This window comes from Bombus pascuorum, chromosome 1, assembly GCF_905332965.1.
Source record: "Bombus pascuorum chromosome 1, iyBomPasc1.1, whole genome shotgun sequence".
In the NCBI taxonomy this organism is placed as follows: domain Eukaryota; kingdom Metazoa; phylum Arthropoda; class Insecta; order Hymenoptera; family Apidae; genus Bombus; species Bombus pascuorum.
Window position 1 is genome coordinate 12,977,979 of NC_083488.1, and position 18,857 is coordinate 12,996,835.

General features: G+C 37.2%; 1 protein-coding gene across 6 annotated transcripts in view; it reads left to right on the forward strand.

Moving 5' to 3' along the window:
* Positions 1-18,857, forward strand: part of LOC132905038 (disks large 1 tumor suppressor protein) — a 523,073-nt gene that overhangs the window by 69,704 nt on the left and 434,512 nt on the right. For all 6 annotated transcript variants that reach the window (XM_060956036.1, XM_060956063.1, XM_060956045.1 and 3 more), the window contains one exon: positions 2,166-2,297. In XM_060956036.1, coding sequence (XP_060812019.1) covers positions 2,166-2,297 — 132 coding nt within the window. The remainder of the gene's footprint in view (positions 1-2,165; positions 2,298-18,857) is intronic.

Below are 18,857 nucleotides of genomic sequence, written 5' to 3' on the forward strand. Positions count from 1 at the left end.
CATAACCACATCGCCGAGAATATTATTAAGAAGACGTTTATTAAAGTCTTTCAGTACTGACATGACTTTTGAAAGGTATTTAAACATCCTAGCTTGCAATTTTAATTGCTACGTTCTCTCTACCAGCATCATAATTAACGATCATGAAACCTTTATTAACCCTGCAGATTGTGTAGCCGTCCTGTCAGATGCACGTGAAATCTTTTGACAACTATTTTTGGACAGACATGTTATAAAGCTTGGCGACAAGAGTACACATTAAACCGAACAACATTATGGATGGAACATATTAGATTCATTCAACAGCAACGTGTCAGCGGTTTGAACTTGGTCATTGACTCGACAAGATTTATACTCGCGTAAAACGTTATTACACAATGTGTTGAATGATAATCGCATTATCCTCTAGCTTCTAGTGCAATTAATCATATTTTGCGTCTCTCGCGCTACGAGGTCACGCGACGACGATCCATTCTTCCGAGGAAAGTTCTTCGATTCAAAGTACATTTAACTCGAATTCAGACGAAAGGATATCCGTTGCTTGGCGCACAGTTTGGAAGTTGGTGAATCCATCGAAGTAGAAGGAACTCGTGAGTGGTGGGGGTCGATGGAAGGAGAACGAAACCGGCAAGAGTCGTGAAAATTCGCATTATCATCGAACGAGAAACATTTATGTCGTTGTTTGCGTGGCGCAGCGCACCGTAATTTTATCCGTTAGCATATTGTGCTACGAACAAAAGAGGGTCGTGAGCTCTCTCGAAAAGGAAGTGAAAGAAGAACGTACGAACGGACAAGAGCTGATCGATCCCTTCTGTAACTTCAGGATTTGCCGAGGAAGTAGTACGAATCAACAAGTGCGCCGACCACTCATTCGCGATTGTCTAAACTATCCGGAAGGAAATCGTCGAGACGATCTGCAGATTTTCATCTATGTTTGAGTAAAACCCGCGGACCGATTATAAAAACTCCTCGTGGTGGATGAAATATTTGAACATGACAGAAATACTAATGGATGAATTCTTTGAGGATTATGAGTTAAGAAACGACGATAGAGACTGTAATTTCAAAAAACTAATAATTTTTTGGCGTAAAAATGTTAATATGGGATATTCTCGGGATTTTTCCATATAAATTTAAACTATCTATAACCTTTTCCGTGATTTAGAATGTTCTAGTATTTTGAATATCGAAAACAAAATAATCATGAATTTTACTCTAATATCCTATCTCCATTGGGAACCCATTGGTATATCCACTGTTCTTTGTGAATCAACGTTGAATGCATAGGGGAATCTAAAGTATTTCTTTCTGTTCTTGTAAAGTTGCCATTGCCTCTTACTTCGGGCAATGTGGGAGGAAATAGCGAGAAAATGGTGTGAAAATGGCGTGCAGATGTTCATCGATTCGTTCCTATGTTTTAACTATTTTTCTGTATCTTTCTCTTTTTGTCTTTTTTTTTAGGTAAAAGACAATTTTTCCATTTTGAAGCTACAAAGTTTGAAAATATAAAGAAAAATTCCCAGTACCCCTCTCCGGTATTATTTTTTCCTAGTAGAGAATTTCACGTGCACGACGTCCTTGTTATCATTTTGCGCTAGAAATCAGATGCACCTGTGCATCTACGTGTCTTTTATTTCTTGAAATGTTATGCATGCCCTCGTTACTTGTTTCTTTGTGCATGGAACTTTTGTTTTCTCACGAAAACAAATGCGCGATCTACATTTTAATAGATGTCATGATATTACACAATATGTAGCAAACATTAATATTTATTTTAATTTAAGCATCACGATGATAAATTATACACCACTTAAATTTATAATTTTACGGGACATTTAACGAAATTAACGTACGCTGTGTAGAACACAAGACATTTTAAACTAACATTACTCAGTAATTACCACGAATTTACATTAATTTCATGATTGCATAGTGTATTCCACTGCATCGTTACAGTCGGAAGTTCCTTCGTTACGATCTTTTCCATTTTCCTTTATTCTTTCGCTCTCTTTGAAAGAAAAGTGATCAAAGGAGTGCAATATCTCGTTGAACATACAATCATGTTCTTTAAAATTCAATTTTCCGCATATATAATATATCGTTTATTCATATTTAATTCATGACGGAGAAGTTACACAAACTCTAAAGCGTAATTTTCTTTTCAGAAGCTCACAGAGCCCTAGAGCTCCTCGAAGATTATCACGCGAAGCTGACGAGGCCTCAGGACAAACAGCTGCGATTGGCCATCGAGCGTGTCATACGTATCTTCAAAAGCAGACTCTTCCAGGCGTTATTGGGTAAGCGTTTACAACGACGTTTAACAATTCTCATTAAAAATATTCCTCGGATATTTATGAAATATCTTCACTGTTCGTTTCACCCGGGAAATCGGTTCTCCTACATTCCCAATGTGTTTTAAAATTCGAAAAATTCCGACGATTCATGGAAGATTCAAAGGAAGCGCACGCCTCGTCCCATTCTCTATGCTTCGGCTCAATCTCATCTTATTTATCGGAACTGGCACGTTGCCTCTCGAACGTTTCTCGCGCCATTGTTATTCGGAATAAAGAGCTCTTACCGCACGATTCATTCCGTTCGCATCCTCTTTCAGACGAAAGCTCGTCCAAAATTTTGACCGAGGCTTTGTGCGATCAACGGAAAAAGAGAGAGAGCCAATATCGAGCCTAGCTTCTGCTTGAATTCAAAATTGAACATTCTTACGGATACGCGAGATCCTTCGTGGATTTCTTTGAATACATACTTTCTTAATATATCAAGATCTTTTTCTCATATTTCTTATTATACCAGCGGGAATGATAACAATCAAGTGTCTTTTAATCTACTATTGAACCTTCCGTTATAAAAGAATATCTTTATTCTAAATTGCTTGCAAAGTCGTTGATTTTTGTCATTAATTATTTTTCATTACACTTCGTTTTCATTAAACATTAATTTAGCGTAATGTCTGTCATGAACAGTAACAACTAAATGAGTTATGACCACGGTTGTATTCTTACAATTAATCCACGTATATTTTACAACCTTTTGATTTCTTCGAATCTGCAGAATCGTGCTGCGAAAGAATTTTTCAATCACGATGGCTCTCAAAATATTCTCTTTTGGTTAATGTAGAAAATTTTCGGACGTAAATCTACCATTGACGCATCACTGAGATATTTTGAAAACGGTAGAACGTCGCGTCGGTTTGTATCCGACACACGAGCGTGGTAACCGTGTAAGTTACTTTGCGTACCAGATTGTCCTATTCGGTTCACTCGGTATAATGCTTCTGCATAGAGGAGATTAGTCTGCTGCACGTGCGACTGTGTCGGTTGCACCGATGCCGCGCTTCGCCTGTTAGTGCTGATAAACCCGAAACAGCTTCGCCTCGAGAGTCCCATCGGTGACGTGGACAATGGCCGCAAGATTACACGTCATATCAGCTACGCTAAGTACTTAACGAGATTAGAATATTCCGTGAAACACCTGAAATTAGCGTCTTTCTACCAAAGTGATTCAAACACCACCAACCTTAATTGTTAACAAAATGATATTCGTCGTTCGACCAAATCTTGCTTTCTTAAAATCGTTTTCCCATCTCATCAGTGGAGAGTGAATTTTTGAAAAAAAGTTTTAGCATGTTTCGTGATTAATCATTATTACAGTCGTTTGGATTGAATTCGCAGTTCAATTTGGAAATTTAATTAGTTACGAACCATATTAATTGGACATAAAATTCAAAAGATATTGTATTTGGGTGTTTGGATGAAGTATAAAGATCGATCGTTTGATTAACTCCGTCCCAAGAATCGATACAGATATTGTACCTAAGTTTTCATTTATTCTGGCAGCGTCTCTAAAGGCACAGGTAGCTAGATATTCAGAGTAGAGAACGAGGGAGAATTTTTTCAGCAATTTTCTGAATTTTCCATGCGTTCCGTACCAAGCTGTTGAATAGGGTATGTAAATGTGCGTGCGAATATTGCACACATTCTTAATTCAGCTCGCAATCTCATTGCCACTGCATACGAGAAATTTCCATTTCTAGTTGTAACTGCAACTGAAACTCTACTGCTTTGGAAATAACTAAACTACAAAATATGTACTACAATAAAACAAGTTAAATTTCATCGTTTTAATTAGTTTTTTTTCGCGTTGTCACGTTTAAACTTATCATACAATACATCGTATATATCCTCGGTTGCTCATAATTCCGCAAGAACCCTTTATTACCGTAGCTGGTTTTAAGGGTAACGTCATAATTAATGATTCGAAGAAGATTGCTGCAACGTATCGTTGTTCGCATATCACAGTTTCCTGGTCAATGCCCAGAAGGTTACGCGTCACGTTGGCAACGCTAAGTACGTAACAAGGTTACAATTTAGAACTAAGCACGTAACGGTGTTATACACTGGTGAACTTAGAAATAGAAGTTTATAGGGAACTGGACGACGAAATAACAACGTCGACTGAAATTGAGATGTAGTGCTCTCGGATATTTGGCCTTGATCAGCAGCGATTGTACTTGGATTTGATGTCGTGTCGCGCTGATTTTCAACTTTCCCACAGTATAAGTTTGTCGTTAGCGAACTTACGATAATCACTGAACAATTGTCTGTGAAACGTAATTCACTGTCAGTCGTAGAATGGTTTGACTCCAACTGCTGAATCAGAGTATCTCAAGTTTCAAACCGAAGGAAAAGTAAGAAAGAAGATTAATTGGAATAAAAGTAGTTGGGAAGAGAAACGGGAGATCTATCTCACGCGACTAGAAGATGATTTTAAATTATTTCACTCGAGTGTCACGATAATTGTTGTACAACAGCGCGGCTACGGTTGCAACTGCAATCAGGTCACCGGGGAACGCCGGTACTTCTAATTTAATTTTCTCTAGACGAACAACCAGATCTTAATTATGTTTAACGCTTTTCCCGTGTCTAAAGAATAATTTGGATCACCGACGCTCGCCTTAAGAGTATTTCTCGCGAACGTCTCTCGTGTTTCCTATTAATTGTCGCGTTAATGGATGCATTGTACAACAGCTCCGATACCTTCGCGCATTTATGGAATTATGTTTTTGGAAATACGTTATATTCTTCGCGCTTAGACGATTTAATAACCGAGTTTAAGGCAACAAGCAAAGAGGATTCGCGTGTTTGGAAATATTTCCGGCAAATTTGTTAAAGATACATGACACAGGCTCGCAAGGCACTCCTGCCTTTCCTTTGGTCAGCAAACTCAAAGATAATTCGAGAGGCTGTACCGCTATTTTGGACGAGTTAAAATTCTCGAGTAGCTTCGGACGAGTGCTCTCAATTTATCTCTCGTCCTCCCCTTCGTTCGCTCTCAGTCCTTTCCCGCTTGTTATTGTCGGCATCAGCTTCCTACCGATTATCCAGATGGATTGCGAATTACAGGACTTGAAAACGATGGAAGCTAAGAGGTGTCTTAACTCGTGAAATTGGCCAAAATGAGAAAATGGTCGATCCCTCGCGAGCAAACATCCGTGGTGGTTAACGAAATTTTTCTTGAAATTCCAGAAATTTCCTGATAGTTAAAATTACGTCGATAAATTGACCTTCGAGTTTAAAGAGCTTCTCTTTCAATTTGTTTCTACCGGAAGTAGCTATGTTCCTTTAATGATCCTTCTATATACATCCTAGAAAAGTCTTTGGGAAACTCGAACATTCGACGTTTCTAATCTCCCACTAGTCTTACGAACCTTTTTGTCTGGTAAAGGAATTCGAAAGCCAGATTACAAGGAAACGTCTACTTACGAATACGTGATTTCCTTGAGCTCGTGTTTCTTTCTGTTTTCTCTGTTCTTCAAATCCTCTAGAAATGACGGAGTCTTACCTAGGTTGCACTGTGTTTGAACGGGGCTTCTCGAAATTCGGTAGAATTTACTTTTTCAAATGAAGGAGAGCGATATTAATTGCAAGTCTACAAGAATCAAAATCGTATTGCACGAATATAAATTTTATGAATTTTGTTTAAATTACGTCATACATGCTACCCTTTATCTTTCGAGACTTAATTTTTCCTGTTTATTTAGCGAATGCAAACTTTGACGGATTTAGATTTAAGATCCTGTTTCTTACATGGCCACCTTTCTCAAGAAAACAGGTACGCGATGCAAGTCGTACCAAAGAAACCTAATTATAGAAGACCAGGCTGCTAATCTCATAATCCGTATTTGCACCCTTCTTGCATAGTTTCGTTGCTCGTTTTTGTTGATAAATTTGCGACGCATTAGTTTACTAGTAAACAAAAAACAAATCTGACGTATTCTGGTTTGAATTTGAATACGTGATATGTTTTTACGATGAAAAATTCGTGTGGCCATGTTTTCGATTGTTTTAATAAAAATTAAAAGAGAAATCTCTGAAAACGGTATGTAAATTTCTCACGTATAACCTATTTGATACAGTTCGTACAGCGTGCAGACACTCTACGGATCCAAATGTATGGTTCGATACGACATGAACGTGAAACATAGACACGATGCACTATTTTACACCTTGGTGGCGAATGCATCGGACGTTACGTTACAAAACACGACTGGCTGACAAATCCTTCTTGTCCTTGCACATGTGTACTAGTAGTTTAGGTCAGTTTTCAGCGATACATCAATGGATAGTTTTTACTGTGTTCTCTATATGTATTCTCTATTTACATTATTTTTCATTTATGTGATATAATGGACACCTATATTCTTCAATTCTTTTTCTTTTTTTCAAATGTTATGTGTTTTATATATTCTTCGATCAAATATAGAAATAAAATGTTAACAGAACTTGCTTTCCAGTCACGAATCGAAAGGGAGCACGGTTGTTGTCGAAAGAGATACGAGTCTCGAAGGAATCACTCACGGAATTTATCGATCCTTTGGTTAAGAATCGTTAATGAATCGAGCGAAGCTTCATCTTAGCGTTCGCGTCTTTTAATGGAATCAGCTGCGGGGCGATAAACGTATTTCTCGATGCTTATAAATTAGACGTGGCTTGTTGACGTTGAAAAAGAAAGAAAGAGAAAAGAGGAAACTAAGCTTGTTGTCGCAGAGGTTGAAAATCAGCTTTCTCTCGCTTCTTTAAAATTCAGGTCGGTCATCGATCGGCGGAGAAAAATTTTCCCGAACAGTCTCGGGAAGAAGAAACATCTCCGGGGGAGGAAAGTATCGTCTACTTTTCGCGTTGCCCTGCAACTGCTAGAACTGCTAGGAGCCTGGTGTGTAGAGCGCGAAAGGCGGAAGAAAGGTGAAAAGAAAGTAACGAGACTAGAACGTAAAGAGGGGGAGGGAGGTAGAAAAACGAGAGAGAACAGATCAATTTATAAATCAATAAAAAGCGCGGCGGTGCTGTAATAAAAAGGAAATAAGAGTGAACGGGAACGAAATAGATGGAAACTGAAACTACAACTCGGAGAAAAGAAAGTAGCAAGAAAATAGAGGGAATAGAGAAATATTAAAGTAGCAAGACACCGACGTTGATAAGTTTGTGGTTTCCTTTCTTTGAAGTAACCAGACAAAGGAAGTGATGAAGCCCTTTAGGGCAAGTGAAGCACAGAGAAAGAGAGGTAACTTCGCTTCTGTAATTTGAGTGAAGAATGAAATATCATGTTGGGTATCCAAACTTGACGCGTTACTGAGAACTCTACAATTATTGCTACCAATTTTGAATAACGTACTGCTCTACGCTGTGTTACAGTTTAAATAGCAATAAAAGTACCAAGTATTAAGTACAGTTAAGCAGTCTGTACGAAGAAATGTCTAACTCATGGACATCGTTTGGTACTATCAGTACCAGTTTATCAAGTGATTTGTCTCATCGACAACGTGATTAGCGAAAATCCGGTTCACGTTAAGGAACCAGCGTAAAAAAGCGCGGCGCGAGACTCGTATCCATGTCCGAGATTATTTACGGTGCATCGTTTGTTTTAATTACGATTAACTCTTCTTGCACGGTATCTAGCGCTGTTTTTTTATGTATAATCTTTTTCACGGGTGCTTTTTCTATCCTATGTCGCACCGCGCGGAAAATCCGATTTATTTCGGGCGTTAGACGCGGCAGCAGTGCAGAAAATTGCAGCTTCATCTGACCGAGCAATCATTCGCGCTAGGCTATTGCACTCACGGACGACGGCATTTTGGTGCACGACGGAAAATGAAAGCGGAACAGAGAGCCAGGAAAATGAGCGCATGAAGGGCGGAGAAAGAAATTGACACGCGTGGTCGACGTGCCGATGACGCGAAACGCGTCAGCTCTTGACGTATTTCAGCTTTCGGGGCTGTTCTTTTCACCTTCTCGTTCGGTCTTGTCGAACTTCCGGTAGCCTCGATGTCGCTATCACGTAGCAACCCTGTTCGCTTTGATCTTAAAATTGTGCTCATAATTATAATTTGTTCGCTTTACTTGCACTTCACTTAGAGAACACTATTTTGACGTTAAAACTAGCAACTTTAATATAGCAGACATAGACGAATCCAATTAAAATGGTACAGTGAAAATAAGGTGACACGTAAGATTGTGTTTCCATATTAATAAAAACGCTTAGTTATTTTATTAAAAGCACTCGCACGTTTTTAGAAATTTCAGCAAACAAAAGATCTAAAATTTGTCATTTTGAGATTTTTTCGTTTGGTCGCTCGATTTATTTAACGTTAATTAGATCTTACATCATATCAAGGAAATCGTTGTTCACGAAGAACCTTCGATATCGCAAACAACGAACTTTTATTAGAATCTGAATACCTTTTGCAGGCAGCAGAAATTCGATCGATATTCTTTTCATGAATATCGCGATGCTCGTGCAATTTCTCAAGCACGTGTTCTTGCCGGTACAAGAGTCCGGCATTGTTTCGAGGTTTAACAACGGCAAGGCTTGGACGATTTTTATCGAAATTGGAATTGCGCACGCGATCACGGAACAATTATGGCTAATATACGTTTCACGCGTAGAAGAAACGAATCGTGTACAAGCTAAGTCGTAGAAACTCGCGCGAAATATTCATAACGCGAAACAGCGAAATATGAACTGTGGATAATATGGAAATGGAAACTGAACAGTGCCCAATTTTTATACGAAGTTTCGGATTACTTATCAAATTTACATTTCACGCAAGGAAAAGTATTGTATTTCGAAATAACTGGAGAACTGATCGTATTGCTTTGGAAAAATTGCATTTTCGCTTACAGGCTTCTTTGTCACCGAACTCGGTAACCACTGATACCATTGCCGAAATTTTCAAAATCGAAACGCCAGTATAGCTACGTATATGTATTTTTATACGTGCGACCCTCGATCTCTTCTTTTCTTCTATTTTCTTCGGCCAGAGATTGGAAATACCTGGTCGACGATTTCGCATCGATCAATCTCCGCTCTCTTTTGTGGCTCGATATTGAATGCACTTTTTTATTCTTATTCATGCCCTCGCAGCAGTAACAGAATTTCAAACGTGGTTACTTTATTTGACATGAACTGTATTTGGCAATATCAGAATTTAATATGTAATAAATTAAAATATAATCTAATTTTATAGATATAACATTCGATCTAATTTAATTAAAATGTCGAAATTAATCGATGGGGTAATGCACGTTCGTCTCGTGAAAAGAAATGTGGTGTAAAATATAATTATTCTAGTAATATGTTACATAATATATATTACGCAAAATGTGCGTAAAATTTGTTTAATATTTTAAATTATATCGTAAAGCGAAATACAAAAATTGAAAATAATTATCCAGGTGTTTAAAATTCGTCGGTTAAGGAATCAACCATAGAAGGAATAGAAAAGCTTCAACAAACACGCGTAGGTCTCACTCACGACGGTGCTTTTAATTTTCATTGTTTTTGCCTTAGTACACGTGTATTCGTAAACAATAGGATCATGAATACAGTATAGTTGGATCTTCATCGTCGATCTTAAAATCTACTTTGCTTCGCCCATGGTTCACAATGCTCGGTACATATTGCGGTATATAAAGGAGCATATGTATCTTTATATAACGAACTTTTGTCCCCGGACCCGAGTATTCATTAATTACCATTGTGTAGTGGCCTTTATTGTCACTCAGGGCTTTGTTTTACGCGCGGGATACGCAGCTGGCAAAGTACCTGGCTTCCGATTCTTAGCGTGGGCTTTCTGTGGCAAAACACTTAGATTTATTCGAAATCGTTTTCCTTGTTTGCATTTAAAGGATACGAATGACTTTGCTGAATCTTTTCGTTGCTGCTCGAAAATTTAATACTTTCATGGTGATTTTAATTATTTAATTTTATTTTTGAAAAAAAGTTATATTTCAGTCAACAAAAAATCGGTTTTCTTTCGCTAGAAATTCAGTAGATACTATGTACTTGAAAAAGAATACTGTGGTAAAAATTATATTAACCCCTTGTTTCATAATGTCTTGTCATACTCGTGATAAACTATGATGGAACTACAAAGCAAGGGCTGTGTTCACAATGAATTTTTCATTATAATTTAAAATTTTGTTCCAGCTCATAAAACTGACGATCATTAAATCCATGATTTTAATATCAGTTACAGAATTTTTTAAAAGTAAATAATTCATTTTATAATATAGTATAAGTTTAGGAAAAGACCAGTCTATTTGGCTTTAACGTAAAATTGATGCCGTATTTGGATAAATATTCGTATTCAATATATTACCTTTAGATAAAGAAAAAACCCTTTGAAAATATATAATAAATTCGTAATTTTTGGTAATACATTATGGCTTATGGCATCTAGGAATTCTAGTACATTAAACCACATATATGTACGTGTACAAAGTGTAGACGTATAGACGTTGCGTAGACGTATCCGTATCATATTGATGCACGGATAGCTGTGCATTGATGTGTAGATACGTTTCCAATAACCTTATTGATATTGCATACAGCCCAATATCTGAATGTTGTAACAAAGTGTAAGCTCTCTTTGCAAAGGTTTTTTTTATCCACGTGTACAGTAGAATTCATCTTTTGTAGTTACCATTTTCGAACTTTTATTTCGCTCTCGTAGCAAGCTTGACTTTTGTATTTTCTGTGTAAATACGGCTACGATACTTGGATAAGTCAAATTTACTCTGTTAATGGACGCGATAAACGTTTATTCTGCTCTCATCAATGTTTTTCTTTCTTCAGCAACTCGAAAATTAATACATCACGCGCTTCCGTAACGCAAAATATTTGATATTTTAAACTTCTTTCATTTTTGCCAAGTTATTACGGTTTGTAAAAAGAATAATATTCAAATGTTTATATAAACTCGATGAATTTATTTCATTGAACGAAAGATAGTACATTAGAAGGAAGTTTCTCAATCAGCTAGAAGATGGAAAATGCAGTTCGAAAAAAAGATTTGTCGTTAAAGCAAGATCGTTAACATGGATTTCTTGAGGCCGGTGGGATGGTCATTGGTTTCTGACGATGGCACGCTGCTGGGTGAATGGCGGCCTGTGCCGACGGGCGGGACGATTTGAAATTCAAAGCACGAGCAGCCAGTGTTGTAAGATCGTTAACCGAATACTACGATCGTTGCTGCGGGTGCAGTCGTCGCAGTTGTTACGAGGGTGACCAATTTCTCTCGTTTTCTCCGAGAATCGTTCCCATTCGTTGCTCCATGTTGCACACATGAATCCGATTCATCGCCATAAACTTGGCCGTTAACCGCTTCGTCACGATTTTCGGCCATTTTCTCGACATCTCTCTCACTCTGCGCCGGCCGTGCCGGAGAAAAGTCGGGGCATTGCGCTTTCCATAAATCCGTTCGCGTAATTCTCCTGCACTTCTTCGAGAACTCGCAGTTCCTCGGATTTTCTGCCAAGACCCATTGCGGTTCACCATCCTTTTTTTACTCTAGAGTAACTGTAATATGAAAACATGATTCTTCGGAGAATCGTCGACGATATATATTCTCTCATCGCTCTTTTTTTCTTATTTGCATTAAAGATACCTTTACGAATCTCATAGCGTTTTTAATTTGTCTCCATTTCCCGAGACGCTGGACGGATAACGGAACATCGTTTCGTAAATATTTTTTTTCCATCGGCTTCTTTGTTCTGTCAGCATGTAAATGAAGTTGGAGTTGATAAAGAAATATACGAGAGATATCATCATGCACCCCGATGCCACGTAATTTCATCGTTACGTTTTACGTTACGACGAAAATGTAAGTTACAGAATCAGATTTACTTTGTTCGATAAAAATATCTTGTTCCACGATTATTTGTTCGTTATTTCTTAAAAAATATTGGTCGAGGTTGATGTTACGTCGCTCAGTGAAGAATGCTCCTTATTAATCTCGTTTTTAATTGCTCGCGCTACATTTGATCGTGTTCTTGTACCAATAAAGCGACGTCTTCTTCTTATACGTGCGCGAATTATATTTTCTCCAGTACGAAACGCGAACGTTTGTCGATCGTTGCTTTCTCAGCTAGTAATCATTATCGTAGCTCAGAAATAATTTTAACCGGTACAGAAATTCGATTTTCGCCGCAGCTTTTGCATCGAGTTCGTGAAATGTTATTTGCTATAACATAAATTAATTACTAGTTTATTCGTTGACGACCAACGGATAACTCGGGCAAATTATTCGACATACATATTCATCTCAATATTTCATGCATTTCATTTCGAGTAAAAATATTTCTATATTTTGAGACCGTATACGGATGTCAGAAAATTACATTTAACGTGGCCGAATAATTAACACTTTTGTAACGTTATTACTTTATATATGTACGATTTTAATTGTTAAACGCTATTGGAATTTAATTTAATTTGTTACAAATGTACCGATAAAATTTGTTCGTTGAATTAATTCGAAATCTCGAATAAACTCGTTATATCGTTGCAAGAAACAAGGAGAAGAATGTTTCGATCGAGTTTTTCCGATATCGCATCGATATAACTGGTTAAAGTTACGAATCTGTCGTTCGATATTGAAAGAGTCGTGATGAAAATGTTCTTTTTAATATGATTATTCATGCATCGATTCACTATGTCCGTGTAAAGCATTACGTCACTTTGCACCCTTTTACGAATCCGGTCTGGACTCAAAATCTTTTTCCGTCGTAACATCGTTTGAACCGCAAGAAAGAAAAGCGTACCTTTGTATCGTGTACGATACACGTTGGCTCTCCACTACATTCCTTTGTATCTCGAAACTCTAGATGCTGACTGCATCTCATTATCCGTTATTATGCGAGATCACAAACGTGCATGCATAGTCAGCAGCACGTGAAATTTATCGGCAATTGGATCATGACATGTCCGGAAGGATTATCATTGATTCGTTCTCCTTTTTGGAAATTGATCAAAAACATGTATTGCGAGATATTTTATGTTAGATGAATAATTATTATATCAAGATACACAAGTTTCACCGAGATATTTGAACACTTCTAGATCTTTTATTGGTATTAGTATGATCATATTGGTAAAATTTGAAATAAATCTGAAAATATATACAGAAATTACAATATATTTAGTACAAGTAAATGTATATCTTGCAGAGATTACAAAAGTATTTTGACAATCAGTCATTCATTGTATGCTGTATACTAATTTTTTTAATTAAATATCTATTTGAAATAATTAATTGGTTATTTCTATATACATTTAAATGCTTTTATCAGCCTGTGTATTTTTCTCAATTTTATATCAACGTATACGAATCGTAAAGATAGCTCTAACAAGATTTCGTTTCTTTCGTCAACGCGTGAGTGGTCATTAAGCGATTAAGCTGTTTAATAACGTTCATTGAGCGGAGGAATTTATGCCTCATTTGCGTAATGCACTACGACGTTGTCCCCTAGTGTCGTGGCAAGCGACGAGAGCCCCGACGAGACGACCCGCAGGCGGCCATTAACAACTTGCTAGAAACTTATTACGTCGTGCAGGGAATAAAACTAATATGGATACTTTCCATGAATACTATACTGGCCCTTATACCTTCGAATATAATGCTAACACCTTGCACTTTTTTCATAGGTTTTTTCTATTATACATAAAAAGCATTATCGACTTAGGTCACGTGTCTTGTCTAATATTTATTAATATCATAATAGTAGAATTATAATTTATCATCTGATAATGTTACGAAATGTTAAGAAAACTCACAACGTTGGCGAGACAGTGGCAGATTACTGAAAAAATTACCATTCTTGAGTAGTTGTTGAGAGATTCAGAGTTTTTTCAATGAAGTTTCAACTGTGCTGAAAACCATTAGCCGTTATTGTTTAGGTCTCACACAGTGTTGCACAACTCTGATGTTTCGTGTTTCTCGTTATATTACGGTATTTCTGTATTGTATTATATTTGTCCTTATACATATTTGATTCACGAAGTTAAAATGAAGTTGCTCCGGAAGTTACTTCTCTAGATTGAAGTTACGAAAGCTTAGGAATATTGGAGGGTGAGATTGAGTCAGGACAAAAGAAAAATGGAAACGATACTTTCAAGAGAATCGCTTTTATAAGGGAATTGCCTGTCGCATGGTTTCCCCATCGATATGTTTCGATGTCTTATGCATTGTTCTCTTAATTAAAAACCCATATTACTTTGTATCGTGTTGACATTACATTCATGCACTTTTATCTAGATATTTCGCGATAGCAGCGAGGAAAGAAGACATCAGGGGAGAACGCGAAAGACGGTTTAGTTTAATTTGTTACGAGCATAGTTTAAATAACGCGAGTTTTTTTCTAACTTTAAGCAGTTTGGCGGTCACAAGCCCTGCTGATTTTCTCTCGTAGCGAATTTTTGACGATGGTGCTTTCTAAGCGAAATAAAAACAATTCTTTACGTCAACCTTTGCGGAGAACTGCCAAAAGTTTCAAGAACAGTTACAGACAGTCTAACTTAACTAATTTTTTCTACAGGCAGACTGTTGCTTTTTTTATTCGTGTTTCCGCGGTTCAACTTTTCGGCCGCAGATGAAAACACATTTTCAACGTGTAATTCGACCCGGTATCGAAATAGAATTCACGATGTTTTCTTTCAATAGTATACCCAACAGTGTGCGATTGTAACCGCCTATTTATATGCATTATGCTTGCACAGAACGCTTGGGTCAGTATCTGCTTACAGTGCATGTGCAACGAATATTTCCTACTACGGTGCTTATACGATGACCATGTAACGTATCAGACAGTCGACAGACACGCGTAGTATCAAGCCATGTGGCATTTCACTCACCGCCTTGTTATAAACTCAATTACGATGTTAGTTACGCCATATCGTGGCTGATCATGTAATGTCGTGTGTACTGTCTGACTAGTTAGCGATCATATCTACTTGCTATCGCGTAGCAAAGTTCCGAAGCGTCGAGCTTACAATACTTTCTCGAGGTTAAAACGATTATTATTAACGACACGTTTAACTTCGCTTATTTTGCATTACTCGTATATTCATTCGTTATTTTATCATTTATTTTTTATGATAATTCGTTATTTTATCATTTATTTTCTATGATAATTATCGCCATAGTTGATTTTGTTCAGATTACGTTTGGTACAATTTGATAAAGAAAATTTTTGTTTTCAAGTTTCCCTTTGAATCGTGTTCTGTTTATCCAACGAGATATATCCTTGTACCGAATTATTTACGCTTCCAGTTGATGCATTGTTTGCCATGTAGACCAAGTTTGTAGTTTCTATCCTTAATGAGTCCACTAATGGAAATTATTAGAGCTACTGCTTTCGTAGGAAATAATTAGTTCGTTCGTCCTAAGACAGATTTAAACAATACAAACTAAAACTAGCTGGGCGGTTCTGTAATTATTGTAATATTGCGGCATGTCTCGAAACAATGGAATTAATCTATTTATTGCCAAAATGGCAGACATAAATGGCCAGATTAATTTTACGTACTCTATATAACTAGGTCGAAAGATACAGTAATATCTCAATATCATGCCACGATCATTAATTTATGAACTATATTCTGCGAATATTTATTAATATACCTTTACGCTCTTTCAATTCTTTTGATAGAAAAAGAAAAAAAGGTATGAATGAGTATCACACAACGTCAATTCACTGCTGGATACGTTCTAGCTATCTGCGAGCAATTTAATTTCCTGTTTAATTCCGAACCAATTCAATGAAGCGGGAGAACGTACTGGTTTGGGAATAATAAATGACGTCGTAAAATAAACATGCAAAAAGACGAAAAGAGTGGAATAGAAGAACAGTGACTGTTCGTATGGTGATAGTGGGTTTGGGTATTTCACTCGGCCAAAGCAGTAAATGGACCCGAATCTATCGGACTTGCACATCGAAGAGCAAAAGGGGTGTGATGGAAGCTGAAGCGGCTAGACGCCGTAGGAAGGGCAGTGAAATATTGCCTCCGGATTCTGCATCCACCGACTCGTCTGCCTCTCTCATCCCCTTTCCCTTTCCAGTTCCTTTTGAACACCTCTGACTTGCCGAAGATTCTCCCTTCGAGACGAAACCAGAAGTTAAACGTCGTCGCGTTTATTTCACGTTGACGTCTCCACCCCTTATTCCCGACTTCTCTTCCTCCTTCACTTTTCATACTCTTCCTGCGTGGTCGATTGCTTCAACCCTCTTTCTGATACCGTTTGCGCGATGTATCGGTAAGTACGGTTTGCTTCTGCCAGGTACTTTGACATTTTTATTCTGTGAAACACGAGCCTTTGGACGATTCTCGTTCAAAGGGCTCATCTGGATGAAAGTATTATCATCTCGGCACTTTGTGTCTGTCATTTAATGGCTTATCTGCATGAAAACGGTTCGAATTTTCTATGTTTTATTTATATGTGGGTGATTACAATCATTGTGTAGTAAGAATTATGGTTCGAATGGAGATAAGGCTAATAAATTCGTTTGAAGAATGAATGTTTCCGTATTTATCTCATTATGACATATTTTCATTTCCTTGTAATTATAATTCAAGAAAAAAGTGGAGAGAAAATACTTTAGTGTCATTTTATCTTTTTTTTTTCTTTTTAATAAAAAGCAAGAACCCCGGCTGTGTTACCGGTAAATTGCCTTGGCTTAAACATGTTAAATTAACGAACGTAGAAAACCAACTATTAATGGGCGTGTTATGTTTCCTAAGTAAACTGACAAGTACTCGTTTCCTCTTCGGCCGTTTTTTCCCTTTCAACTCTCTGCCCTCGCTGCAATTAACATGGCTGTATAAGCTAGCAAAGCGAAACGACCTGAAGTTTCATCGGTAAAGCAAAAGAGTTTGAATGAAACTGACAAAGAAAGATATTTACATCGATCGCGCGACAAGCTAGGGTACTAGTGGCAATTGACTGTGTACCGTTGATTGTTCTTTTAATTTGCTTGCTACCTGTAACACGATTTTAAGCTATTCTTTAGCGGTATCTGACTTTCGTTACATTTAATCTCGGCGAAACGATCGTATTCATTGCCTTCTCATCTTTTTTCTGATATGTATATATGAACTATTTGGAGAACTCTAATTTCGAAACAGTTCTTAATTTTAATATTAGGATTAGTGTTTGATTGTTCAAAAGCTAGATGATTATTATCAGCGTGGCTAATTAGTTCGGTTTAGCGTGTAATTCATACAATTCGTAATTCATATTTATTCGTACGTTTTACAATTTTATAGTTATATGTATGAAATTAGGAATTCGTACAATTCCGAAAGCTTTTCGTTTAAATGATACTTCGGCTAAAACTACTGTAAAAGGCAGGACTATCGATCTCTGAATTTTCATTAGGTCACTTCGTCCTTTTGTGCACTCCGATATCGTTTCTTAACTTCGCAGGACACGCTGTCATCGAAAGTCACTAGATTAAAGCTGTTGGATAGTGACACGGAGACGCGTGTATGCACAATTACTTGCAAACTTCATCGTATCAAACTATAAACTAATCAAACTTTCTCGATCTGTCCGTTGGCTTTGACGCGGCGTCTTGTTTTTCCACTCGAGTCTACACGCGTATGATACCAGGTTACCTATAATATCACGCTATGTCAACAATTCTGGTTGCATTTTACTTATTTACTCTCATTACTTTGTATGTAGATTATAAATATCATAGATTATAAATATCATAGTTTTATTCACGCTGTGTTCGTACTTGTCATTTTATATTAATTTTTCACGAGATGCATGCCTTTTCGTCCGAAAAAATTAACTTGTTTAATTAGATTAATCTTTTTCGTTGATTCGAAATGCATTTTCTGATGAGCCACGGGGCAAGATCCGATTTATCAAAAAGGTTTTTAACAGTTTGAAGAAAGTTAATTACTCGCCGGAATAAATGAACGTGGCTTCATTCCGTTGTTCTCCCACGATGATGAAAGATCTTCCTCCATTTATCTTCACGGAACTAACGGAACTCGAGCTTTTTCCACGAATTTCTTGATGCAATCGCGATTTAATACGTTTCTTTCTTCGCCCGACTTCGGCCAGATTTTACCCGCGCAAACGATCACTGCTGCATGCAATTCTTCTCTATTTTCGTTTTCGAGGATTTCCTCGTCGAAAATTTCTTCCATACATTCGAATATCCCTTATTCTTAAATATGCTTTCCAGAAGTCAGACTGATCGACTACACTTTTTATTAATTTCTTAAATGCACGATTAATATTCAATTCTCCAAGAACGAACGACTTACGTTTGTGAATTAATTTATCGCAGGGAACGATATGGATAATATCTGGTAAATTTTAAGGTAAATTTAAGTGAAAGTGTTTTCAACATCATCACTTCTCTGTACTTGCCAATTTCCGAAGTTGATCAATGTCGTTTCTAATGTTGAGAAAAGATAGTAAGGAAGAAAACACTATTATATCGCCATTTTGTATACGGATCAGTTATCATAGTTATAAATGTAAGTTA